Genomic DNA, 13554 nt, shown 5'->3' with positions numbered 1-13554 from the left:
TTCATTTCTTTGAGATTGCGGGAGTCACAGATTTCCGGAACTGACTTCCACACTTTCTCAGCAGAAGATTTTTTTTTTCCACCCTGTGTCTATTATTGCGCTGGCCCAGCAATAAATTCAATCTATGATGTTTGTGGAAATATCATAGTGCTGCAGTAATAGCATGAATTATTGATGGAAAAATGGAGACGGGATAAAACATGCAGCAGTTAATGTATTACCTTGCATTTTAACTCAGCAGAGCAGTTAGTGTGTAAGCAGCAGCTGTCACATGAGAGGCAAAACAACTGTGACAAATGTAGATGTTCTGAGCAAGACTTAGCGTATAAATGCTTTAATGCATCAGTGCAGGAAGTGTCACTAAAATGAAAGACGATTGTCTGCAATGTGGCTGATGTGGAGCGTCACCTCTTGGCTGTGGGCTCCCAGTCCTCTGACCTATATTATCTAGTGGCCTGCTGGCGGTGTGCTGCTCGCCTAAAACATCCGATGGCCTAACTGGGAATGACAGCAGTGTCTGTAAGGACGGCATTTATGGAACTTTCATTTGAAACCCCAAAATCTAACGTGACTCATGTGCTTCTCTAGTGTTTCATTAATGGAGCTTTAATAACAAAGAAAGCCCTTTGAGTGCTAATTTCTTTGTTTGATTTAATCCTTTAAAATGTTGAAATTAGACTGACGCTGTGAATTCACCGGGGGTGACATGATTAGTTAATGTTGACAAAAAAATTCCAACAGAAGTGATGGCAGATAAATTAAATGTTTGATATCCATCACTCTTTTTGTCGCAGTCTGCACCCCGACAAAAACTAGATTTTCAAATCTAGTTTTATTGATATCTGACAAGTGGCATTCCTTACAAATGTCGCTTGATTCTCAAGGATGATTCGCTCAGTTTGGACTGTTTTTTTTTTTTTTTTTGGCTTCATAGATTGAGCTTGACCGTGAACGGGAATTAGAGAAGCCCATCTTAATAAGAGCTAACTGACTGAAGGACTAGCAGCACAGTTTACCTTGCTGCTAAGACCTGAGCAACAATTCGTTGTTAAACTAGCTGTTGACTAGATGTGTGGAAACTACTGTCTCAAGTGAGCCTTCTGAGTTCTGGAGGATTCTGATTCACCGTCTGTGTTTCACAGGTTACGTTTGACTTTTCCTTAAGATGCTTTCATTTTTTTCTATTCAAATCGACATTGCAACATAATGGAAGGCAATTTTTGAATCGCTACGGCTACGATTTTGAAAAACTACCAAGACGGCGGAAGAAAACCTTCCAACCAACCTAAAACTTTCAACCGGCTCCACCAATCACAGAGGTGCCGTGCTGTGACTTTAGCGGTAACAGCACCTTCTGATGACCCAGTGACAGCGGGTCATCAACAGGCAAACAATATTTGGACTGCCCTACCTCTGTCACAAAACATTTTTATTTAATCACTTTCATCGGTATCTGTGGTGCCAAGTATCATGTGCGGCCACTGGCATCTATTGTACTCTATTAATGGTATATTAACGCAGAGCCTGGTCTAGACACAGAAAGAATAAGAAGCCCATTGTGTTTGAGTTTTCATGTACTGCAGTGTTTTGCTTTTTCCTCTGATTTTAAGTTAATGATAACTAAACTACACGTTTACAAGGCTAGAAGTCTGCATTTTACAATGAATTAAGGTTTTTCTTATTCCAGTTTAAGTAAAAAGTCAAAATAAAGACATGTTAGTCATATCAATGTGGGCATGATTTGATCACTCTTCATCACAATGTTAGGCCTGACTTACAGGGAACATTGGTTCATATGTTTATTTTATCACACTTCCTGTTGGTCATAGAATCATTTGTTGCTTGTGCTTAGTGAACAATACTGACATCAACCTCCCAAAAAACAAACATTAATAAATAAATCAAAATTACATTTTTTTTACTGTGAATGGTCATTGAAATATTGTATAAACAACGCTTTTTTTTTTTTTTCAAAAATCATTCCTTACTATGACAGTTACTGCTTCCACAATGAATCAGAGTCAGGTAAAGTTCAATATTTCAAACTGGTAATGAGTCAACTTTAACATCAGTTCACGTTTAAATTTCATCTCTTTTCGAAAGACCCAGGGTGGATCTTCAAAAAGGTTTGATTATAGCACCGATTCCTGAATAAATAATCTGTAAATAATGACGAACATTAAACACAACATTAGCCGCTGCTAGCTAGCTATGCTCCACTGGTGACTAGAGGCGTTTTCACTCAGTCATGTAACAGCTCTGACACTCACACTGAGTGTTGTGTCACCTTTTAATACTGAACTGTTTCAGTGTAAATACACAACAAATTGTTGTGTATTGCCAGGTGCCATGGATGGAAGTTTTCTCTCAGACAAACAAACAGCTTCGCTAATTGCTAATCCAACTGGAACCGCAGCATTTTCCATGATAGTTTAATTGTTCGGATCAAGCTGTAAAACATGCGGGGCCTTAATTAAAAGACAACAGGATTATTTACCGGTTTGTTGATCATTCCTGCCCGATTTTGATGAGTAAATATCCAAACAAGAATTAGTCTAAACCCCATCAAGCGCATGCTGCTAGTACAGTGTGCTAATTAGGTCAAACTAAGGCGTTCAGCAATACTCACTTCCGATTGCAGAGAATGAAAAACACATTGATGGCCACTGTATGTAGCGTTCTAGGATGAGCTATAACATTATGACCACTTCCCTAATGTCGCCTCCCTCTTGCAGTGTTGCGCCCCACTTTGCATTCATCTGCACTACACTATAATTTGATGCCCATTGGAATGCAGACCTCCTCACAACACCTACGTTTATATATTCCCCATCATGAATAAATCACAGAAAAGCACTTTTTTAACACTGAAATGTCAAATTAATTTTACGACGATTAAGTGGCCGTCATTTCCTTGTGGAGGGAAACTGATCTTGAGGAAGTTAATTGCTCACTCCTGACGAATGGAGTTTTACATTTTTCTTTATCTGATGAATGTTTTCTAAAGCGATTAACTGGCGATGACAATACATTAATCACACATTTACTGTTGCATATAAAATTCACTGGAGTTGAGTTCGACATTTGTGGAGGAGTGTCTTGATATTGCTTTGACAGCACCTGTTTAGCAACATCACAGTGACCTTGAAACTTGAAAAACCGGGTGCCTTTCATGTATGGTCCATGTTATTGTAAGTATAAACCATTTTCCACCGAGGACATGGCCATCGCACATGAAATTAGAACCCAACATATTCATTAAAATCTCATTATTTAGCCAGTTCTTAAACATTAATGTCATTATTAAATGATGCTGCATGTTTTATTTATTGATTTATTTAATTAAAAGTGTATTTCAATAATGAAAAATTTAGATTCATGTCAGCCATGTTCTGGCTATTACAAAGTCTCTTTAAGTCACATCACAGACTACAGCTAACATCACTCAAGTCCTTACAGGAGTCAAGATCAAGCAGGCAAGTTCCTATGTTTGGTTGCTCATTTTGGCAGTAAACCAGGGTTCTTCGAGCTAAACCTTACCACACTGTAATGCATAACAGATAGAACTAAAAAAAAACAGAAAAAGGTAACTGAATGCTCTGTTTGGCTTGCTGATAACACTGCTAGCTGCTGTCACTCTGAGGTGAAATGTATCACCCTGTAATACTGGATGAAATGACACCTATATTGATGGTTATATTGATACTGTTCCACACCTGAGGTGGGAAAATGTTATTCACCAACAATATGAGTTAATCTGTTTGACAAAACGGAACACTGTCCAGCTTATTGTGTTGACTATGGTCAACACAGGTAGGTATTGTTTTGCTGTAATATCCTCCTTCTGAAGTGTATTGACGGGATTCTATACATTTGATGTGATAGATCACAATATATTGCAAGGCTGTTTGAATTTTGATGGAAGTTGGACTACTGGCTCCTATGGTTGGAACTCAACGCAAAAACACACAACATAAACATACATACAGTATGTATATCGATACGGTGGACTCTCTCTCTCTCTCTCTCTCTCTCTCATTCTCTCTCTCTCTCTCTCTCTCTCTATATATATATATATATATATATATATATAAAATATCTAATTTTGTGCCATCATGTATCACGATATATTTTCTTTCACCCCTACTAATCCCTGAATATATCATGGTTGTAAGCTCCGATTTGGTCAGAGGGGCAGCAACTCACTTGTAGATCATTATACAGTATGACCTTTTATTATCAAGTATGTCTGTCAAGATTTCGGAATGCTTGACTGACTTTGGAATGCTTTGTCATCCCTCTAAGCCAAACCTTAGTGGGAATGACAAAGCACAATAAACACCTGGGCGTTGTGAATTGCTAAAAGGGGAAGTTCCGTGGATTAATTTATAGCTTCAGCTACCAGTAATCTTGTGTGTATTTAAACCACACTCCATTAAACATAGGATCCGGCGTCTGAGTTCATCACCTTGCCTCGCACTGCAGCTCCCAGCTCAATATGAAGTGCTGGCTGCTAAGGTAAAAATAAAAAGCTTTGCGGTGCTAATGGATGTTTTTAGTCCTGCTCCTCCGTTCATAGACTGATTATATTTGTGAGTGTGTTGACAGCTGCTGAATTGCTCTCACCTGTTGCGCTTTGCTCTGAAGCCAAACAAGTCCCCAAACAGGATCTGTTGACACTCGCACAAGCCAGCGTGTCATAGCTTGATTGATACACAGGGAAGACTTGAGCGCTTTTTGGGTTTGTTGCTGCCGCACGTGCGCTCTCTTTTCTCTAAAAACGATCCCCTTTTCTTTTATTTGATTCACTCCGTAGGACGATGAGCGTGTTATTTTGGTTTTTGCTTGGGCTGGGATTGGAATCTGTCATGGTTGCCTGCGAGTTGTCAGCAGATCACATCAGCGCACAAAAGCTAATGTTGAAGCGATAAAGGAGAACGTGGCTTTTGGCTGCAGGCTGGTTGTTGTGGTTATTCAGATGTCCTGATTTCGTGAAGGCAAAAGATGCCGGTTGTTCAATGCACGGAAAGCCAGTTACAAGCGTGCGCCACCACTTGACAGCTCATTATAAGAGGACTGAAAAACCCATGTTTGATGTTTCTACTTAGTGAGGGAGGCACAGCTATATCAAGCTATCCCTCTTGGGCTATTTTTTTTTTACTTTATAAGGAAATTCTGTCTTCAGACTGGCTCTGATTCCAGATGGCTCTGGTGGCAGACAAAACCCTCAAAAAGCGTTTTTAGTAGTGCACTAAACTGATGTACTTTAATATATATGAGCTTCATACAGTGCATACGTGTGTCATGGTTTATTTATAATTTCCATCTGTAATGATGACTCTATTTTGTTGACGTTTAAGGTTTGTATGTGTTATTGTTTCAAATTGGCATAATTCCCTTTACACACTCATACATACATAGTACACAATCTTTTTATTTACCCATTTGAGTTTCAAATAAGGTGGAATGAGTCTCATCCTAAAACAAATATATAGTTCTGTGGAAAGAGTATAGCTGTTTGGTCTACATGTTCCAAAACTGAATGTGTTATGGTGTAGTTAAGGGCCATGGTGATTTATAGACTCAGGATTCTTAAACTGATTGTTAATTTTAAGAACAATAAATATGGTTGTTGACATTTAATCTTCAGGTAATTAGAGTTCAAGCACTTCGATGTGTCTTGATAAGCGTTTTGTGATCTCTGATCTGTATTCAGACACTGTAAGTTCAGAAATATATTGTAATATTTGCTTACATTTAATAACATTTTAAGGAAAAATAATCGTATCATGTCGTACCCTATTAAGTGTATGAAAACAAGGTTATTGTTATTGACTTTCAGTCACATTTCACAGTCCAACAGAGGAAGGAACAGCTCCCTTTATCAATAAAGTAACTCAGCCTCCGGAAACAAAATGCTATTAGTATTAAACATATGTCTATAAATGTCTATGAAGTCAATTTAAAATATCAAGATAATATCGCACAATCCAGTATTGCCATATAGCAAAAACATTAAACGAATATTGGGCAATCAAGTATCGTGATATTTGATCATATTGATATTTTCTTACACCAGCTACAAAAGCACTGGTGGCTATTTTTAATGAAGTTACAAACAGAAACAGGAGTGACGCTATGCCAATCGGAGCCCAGGCTACTGAATGGTGTTCTCTGATTGTATCGGCTCATGCCAGATATGTCAAATTTTAACCACTTATTTGGGCAGATGTGAGTATGAAGAATGTTCTCAATAATGGTAGAGATGTTTGAATACCTTTTGAGATGAGCACATTGAGCTAATTTTAATAATTTTAGTGTTTGTCTTTGCTGACAGCATGACAGCAATATGGTCTCTGTTCAGTTGTAATCTTGTTTGTCTGTGCCACTTGACTCGAGAGCGCTCTCCCTCTAACTGAATCTGTGTACTAATTGTTTCAAATTCAAGTAATGATTGTGCCCTCTCCTGCTCTAACTCCTCGCCATAAGTTGCATCTATATTCCAGCTGTATAATAAGGCCTGTCTCTTTTCTTCTTCCTGCGCGTGTGCCTTGCTTGTAAATCCTTTCTAATCTTAGTAAAATCCATCCACTTCCATTAGAATGTCTTCCAAGCAAGAAAAACATTTGCTTATGTTTTAGATTTCCTGCTTATTTTACTGTAACTTCAGTCCTCGCCTGAGATAAATCAAGATGTTTTTTTGACCTGGGGTTATATAAAAGTCTGTTTTTGTCAGCAGACTTCTTAATATCATCACACTGTATATGCATTAGTTTCCTCCGGATGTGTCCCAGATATTTGAAATAAAACATTTTTTTTTTCATTTTTTTCAACAGCGTATGCCAAACCATAGTTATTATATTTGGGCTTCAGTAGGAGCAACATACCGGATCTTTAAAGGGGAAATGTGAAGCAGCAGACAGATGCCTGGTAAATTGGAGATAACTAAAGCAAACATCAGAGAGCAACTCAGCTGCACACATCTGTCCTCCAGATTTCTCTGTTACTCTAATAACCGTCTTCCAGCACGCCACTTCAATCTGCTGGTAACATGCGCTCCAGCCATTAGCCCATCAAATGGAAACAAATTGAAACCATCCTTTTTCCTTCTGTCTGTATTAAATTTGAAATTCCTCTGATATATACAAGTTATTAAAAAAAAAGGTTTGAATCTTTTGAAGGAAGAGAGGACTCGAGAGGACGAGTCTTAGGAGGATTTCTCAGCAGACGTGTACACAAACCTGAGCACACTCACTTGCAGCCTCAGTATCAGCCGAGCATATCACGTCTATAGATTTACAATTATACTTCCCTGTCAGAGTTGCGGTGGTTTTATTGTGCGTCTGTCAGCAAGCGTAGTTCAGAGGTTGTTTTTTTTTTGCTGTTTATTCAGAGCTGTTTATTCATCATAGTGAATCATATTTCTTCTCCATTTTAAAGATGTAATCACAGCCACTGTAGTGAGACTTGTGATTTATTGGCAGAAAATATCAGCGTTCATGGTGAATGTCAGAGGCCCGACTTCCTAAATGCTAATCAAAATGTCTAAAACACTCGCGTCCTCATTGACATTGTTTCAACCGCTGGCATAAATTCAATGCAGCAATCATGCACGTCATCCATATTCATGCTGCCTTTAATTTACTGACATTAATGGGCCCCAAAAGCATAAAACATGGAAGGCAACTGCTTTTTTTATCAGCTAGCAATGACTCCTTCTGTCCAGTTGGTTCAACAATGCATGTGTTTGTATTCTGAAATGGGAAGTTACAGTGATATTTTATTTTTTGTTCCTGCCCAGCATGTTTTTTTTTTCATTTTACTGAATAAAACATGAATCTAACTCAACTGTACTGTTTAAAATATCCTGTTAAAGCCTGATTAACAAAGCAGAAGTGAAGGGTGCGCTTGAATAATAAAATAATTATTAGTCATATAAAAGCAGACACAAGAGGACTGTGACCCTTCTGAGGCTTTACTGCTCCTAAATTATCCAATTGGTGTCACAAGTCTAGGTCGACGTTATACTCACTGGCTGATGATGTATCTGCACACAGTTGATGTTGTTGTGAGTTTACACATATGACGTGTGCGTATCTTGCTATCTAGCTCTCTGTGCTTGAGATCTCTTACGTCTCAGCAGCTCACTGGACATAACTTCTTGTGTAAATTCTACATAAACATGCGCATCAGAGCAACAATCATAGCTGATTTAATCAGTTTTACGTGGCTGCATTCCTGTGTTGACATGAACATGCTCTGCTGCTTAACTGCACATTTATGGTGACCCTTGCCAAAGTGCAAAATAAAGATTGTGAAAACTATGGAGGAGTGCCGTAATAAAGTAAAGTATATCAGAGAGAGAAAGAGAGAGAGATTTCTGTTTATTTTGACCACGTTATGGATTCCCATTTTTATATAGATTTTATATGTACTTACTTACCATATTTATTAATGATGTTTCCATACGCAGAAACATTGTGGAGCATTTATTGCCTCATCATCATCCTACTCAGATCACCAACAATTTGTGAATTTGTCAGGTAAAAAAAACAAAAAAAACATTTAAACCATTCAGAGTGACGTCAATAAAATTTGAGGTTACAACTGTACTGTAACTCTTGTGTTGCATTGCAATGTACTTCTTAGAAGGCATAGGCATAGTACTACATTTTGTGATATGTATAGTGGAGATGTCATGAAAACGTTCAAATGCCATTGTACCTGATCAGCATTGGTAAAAGATGAAGAGGGTGAAGTCTGATTTTGTAGTCGTGTTTGTACTGACTTACTCATATGATAAGATAACAATTATGATCTTTGTTTCACTTGCTCACAAAGGCCACGTCCATTTTTTTTTCATAACTGATTGCGTTATTACATTGCTGACTTCTGATTTTGCTTCTTTGCAGCACGAGGTAATTGCGGTGACAGAGAAAGTGACAGTGCGTCTTAAGGACTTGGTTAAATGGACGGTACAAGATTCGTCAGGATGGACCCACGGTCTAAAGGCCGAGCCGCTCAAACCCTCCGTGCTCCGAGAGCTGGGGACCAATGGCAGACGGGAGGCGCTCCATCGCTACAGAGAGAGCACCCACACAAGTGGTCTCAACTTCAAGGATGTCCAGAGGGAGAGGGCGCAGCTCGGTGAGCACCCATCTAGTCTCTTTTTATATTTGCCTTGCCTCTTGTTGACTGATGGTTTTGCCATCATATCCGGTGGGTCAGGACCCAAAGGTTTATGGGTGGGGGTCTGGGTATCCAGAGCCGGATATAACATTGAGCATAAATGGGCCTTGAATGCTTCTTTACCTGACTATGTCCACAATAGGGAGCAGGTTAAAAACACCTTGTAGATATGAGCTTCTGTCATAGAGAGTCAGAATCCACTTATTGCCAAGGTCAGTGAGGATCCCACCAAAAGAATAAACGAAGGATAGCTCTTTTACAAACAAGTTCATTACTAATTTGCTGAACTTGCAAGAGTGAAATTCACAAAATAGACCTGGAATTTCTGCTGAGGTTGACGGTGGTTAAATGCTTTGACTTTTATTTAAAGTATACCTCAAATTTAAAAAAATAAACAAAAAAAAGAATGAGTCAGCGGATGTCTGGAGCAGTACTGATCACAAGTGACGTTTCATCTCAGCTGCTCACAGGATCCTCACTGTTGCCGGATGTTCTCATCACGGACCCTGTGCAGTTAAGTGTAAGCAGGAGTTGGATTGGTGAGCTGGGCTGCGGGGGGCCCTCTGAATCAACCCCATCATATAACTGGATGTCTCCTCGGATGACTCATCCAATGCAAATAAGGAAACTGTGGCATTTGAGTTTAATAATCAGAGAAGAACATAATGTTCCCTTTGAAGCTGTTTCCCTCTTATTTGTCTCGCTCCATCCCAAGGCTGTGATGTAATGCTCGATGCCGATTATTATAATGCTAGCACTCTGTGGCTTAGCTAAAAATACTGCCACAATTACACCTCATTTTGTTGCATTTTATAAACGATTTCAGGGAGAAGTGTTTGCTTCAGCAACCTATTCATTCCTTTTAAATGCACCCGGTGTGTAAGCAGAGCCGCAATAGGATAAAAGGCTTTTTTTCTTTAGGATATTGTTGCTTTTTTATGACTCCTGTACTGTTTACTGCGGGCTGTTTTCTGGCGTGTGGAGTGGGGATGCTTTTTGTGTGTCTGTAAAGCTATAATGTCCTTGATTACCCAGCGTTCCTTGAATCTCACCCGGACAAGTGGATCAATTAGGGCTGCTTTATTGGTATTCCAGTAATCAATTTGTTGCCATTGTGCCTTTGACTGTGTGTTAAAGAGCATTCATAAATAGACGTGTCATGTGTTTTTTTTTATAAAGGCTGTTATGCTCCATTTTTTGGCTCCTCTCTACATTGATATAGGTTTATCTCATGCCTGTGTAACATCAGCGTGACCATGGTGCTGTTGTTTATAAAGGTCGGCGTGTGTGTGTGTGTGTGTGTGTGCGTGTGTTAATGAGCAGTGTTGCCATTAATGACTCCATCAGACGCTTTCTAAATGTGCCCGTCACTCCAATGGGACAACACCACTGGAGAATATGTCCACTCATCAAAACGGCCTAAGACCCTGGCAGGCCGCCAGAGATGCTCCGGAACACACACACTTAGACACAATCAGTACAATCAGCGAGTCGTTTATCCATGTGTTTGTTTGTTCCAAGTCTTTGGCATGTGTCATTCACTGAACAATGTAAGACCGAGGGCAGGAGAGAAATCTCTTATTCACGTAGGAAAGGCTGGTTACTCCCACCAACCATTTGCATTGAAATGTAAAAGATTCCAGTGCAGTGCAGCAGAATACTGAATTAAATATTTATACCATAGCAGCAGCAGATCAGATAGTGTCCAGCAATTTTGTATTTCTTGAGAGCATATTTTGTCATGCCTCTTTCCTGAAGCTTGAGCTTGGGAATCTGGTCCAATCCCGAAGTTTAACCGTCCATCCCTCGTAGTTGTGTGTCAGTGGAGAGAGGATTTTCCAGGGCACAAGAGAGTAACCCTGACTGGCTCATGTAGTGGTTCTTTTTCCTACAGTGAACCTTAATATTGCTGCAGAATGGCAATCACCTGGCACCAGTGTTGTAAAAGCTTCACCTGGTTTTATTCAGAAATAAAGTTTGACAATGTCACTTAAAAGCAGCTGGCTTCCTCACCGTCATTCATCAAGTTATTCTATGAATAGCTTTTCATTTTGTCCATTGAAAAGAAGAACATTGATTTTTACATTGATTTTTGAAACTGAGTCGATAAGATTGTCCTTGAAAAATAAAAAATAAAAGTGGTGTACTTGATTATGTTTCATACTCGCCTCAGTTTTTCTGGCCCGACATTTGTTTTGCATGTGTGTAACCAGTTTTTCAGGTAAGGCTGTCTTAAAAGTTGAAGCCAGGCTGTATAAGAATTGTGTTGACATTTTCAAAATTCAGGCCAATGACTTTTTTTCATTTCTTTGCCACTCCTCTTAAGCGTGAGTAGGATCTAATTACAAACCCTGTACGCTGAGAAATGGTGTTGACATTAATCCTTTTTTAACATCATGTCCCGAAGAGGCAAAACTCTTATATTTGAAAGTAGCTTCTGTGTCCACCTCCAATTTTTGATTGTCTGCTACATATATTTTATATACATTTTGTATTTGTTTATTTTTCTCCTCAACTAAATCACACTTGAGACACTTTTTTTTCGATGAATTACAGAAACCAACTAAATAACAATTATACTGAAACGCACTATGTAGAAAACGTTAACTGATTTATAGGAAATAAATAACAAACAATATAAAAGCCAAAGTTGTTAATATGAAAAAGTGACAGACCGCTCCTCTTTTTATCGACTGCTATATATATATATATATATATATATATATATATATACTTTAGGTCTGGTATTTTTCATCACATCTGATTTGCGCAGATCTCCATTTTGTTTTTGAAGGCTTTATCTTGGTCTAGCACCTTTACTGTGTATTTATAGTGGCTACTTTCGGCTTCACACCATCAATAAATCTGCTGATTGTTATTCTGCGGCTGATCTGCATCTCAGTTGGAGGAATTAGATTGTTCCTCATAACAGGAAACTGCAGCAACAGAGCAGACTGCACAGAAAACCATTGTGAGCCAAAGAGCAATAATATGAGCCATTGTTATCGAGGGAAATGGCACTTTTTTTTCACTCCCGACTGCATATCCTAACTTTTCCTGCCGTGCTGTCGTCGTGAATCGAAATGTACTTTTATGTAACTTCATTTCACTTGAAATGTATCGCATAAAAAGCCATGTTTCTTAAAATCCCATTGTTCCTGATCCATATTACATAAGGCATGGGTAAGATAACAAAGCCCCATTCTCTGTCACAGCAGGCACAAAGTGGGGGAACTCATTTAAGGAACAAGTGACCTTCGGTGCCGTCCTGCTGCATCAACAGCTGTGACTGCAGCACCTGAGAGCCTGGGAATTGATTAGGATCATAATTCATTCATTGGAGCAGCGCAGTACTTTGTTAATATGGATGGGCAGTGACGTAAAGCGCACTTAATAACTACACAAACACAAATTAATCCTGAGTATTATGCATCATGCTCCCTATTAATAGTCGCTTTTATATTCATTTCACTTTCTTATAGTGGTCAGTGGTCATCTCTCTTCTTCTTAATGGAAGAGTATATGTTTTCTATAAGTGTCACTTAAGTAGGAAGCTTTGTTAATTGTTGCTTCACAGGTTGTTATTGTTGACAGAGCAGGGTGGTAGTTACAGTTCACACATGGCTTGTTGTTTGTAAAGGTTGGCATCATTAGAGACGTAATGGCTGTTAAAGCAAAAGTATGCATCTTAGTACATGGAAACACTGTTGATCAGTAGGGCTGTGTATTGGTGGGAATCTGGCGATACGATGCGCGTACCCAAACAGAAGTGACTATATAATATGTATCATAATATACCACTATACTGTAAGGACTGCAATACATTTTAACATTAGCTACCGAGAGCCATTATTAAAAAAATATATTATAGGAAAAATAACTCTGTTATGTGCATGCAAATGATTTTATTGTTACGAAGTGAGTCCAGTTAGACCTTCACTTAAATATTACCATCCAACAGAGAAATGAATAAAATACCATTAGTGCACAGAAGAACAATGTTAGTAGTATTAGACAGTGTCCTGCAACATTTTTTGTAGGAGCATTTACAATAATTTAGTTATAAAACATCCATAGGGCTAGTTTGTAATAATTTGGTTATGTGACAATATAATGATTCAATTATATTTAATATCATAACAAATAAGCAGTGATGCATATCGATCTAAGAAAGATTAGTGTAGTGTTAGCATATGCAGTAGTAAAACTGATAAGTAAAGCTCAATAAAATATTGAAATTCAATGATCATTTCAATTAAGCAAAGCATATCTGAGGTGGCTAATTGTTTGTAGCTGTGCTTCAAGTACATAAAATCTAGCATATTCACCTCCTGAAAAGGATGTATTTACAGTCCTTACATGAGC

At 38.5% G+C, this 13554-nt stretch overlaps 1 protein-coding gene across 1 annotated transcript in view; it reads left to right on the top strand.

Moving 5' to 3' along the window:
* Positions 1-13554, top strand: part of arid5b (AT-rich interaction domain 5B) — a 108812-nt gene that overhangs the window by 12865 nt on the left and 82393 nt on the right. Inside the window, exon 3 of the mRNA XM_053875933.1 lies at positions 8913-9147. Within this exon, the coding sequence (XP_053731908.1) occupies positions 8913-9147 (235 nt within the window). The remainder of the gene's footprint in view (positions 1-8912; positions 9148-13554) is intronic.

The sequence above is a fragment of the Synchiropus splendidus genome, chromosome 9 (genome assembly GCF_027744825.2).
Source record: "Synchiropus splendidus isolate RoL2022-P1 chromosome 9, RoL_Sspl_1.0, whole genome shotgun sequence".
NCBI classification, from domain to species: Eukaryota; Metazoa; Chordata; class Actinopteri; order Syngnathiformes; family Callionymidae; genus Synchiropus; species Synchiropus splendidus.
The sequence above is the reverse complement of the archived record's forward strand: the minus strand, read 5'-3'. Positions and strand labels throughout refer to the sequence as shown.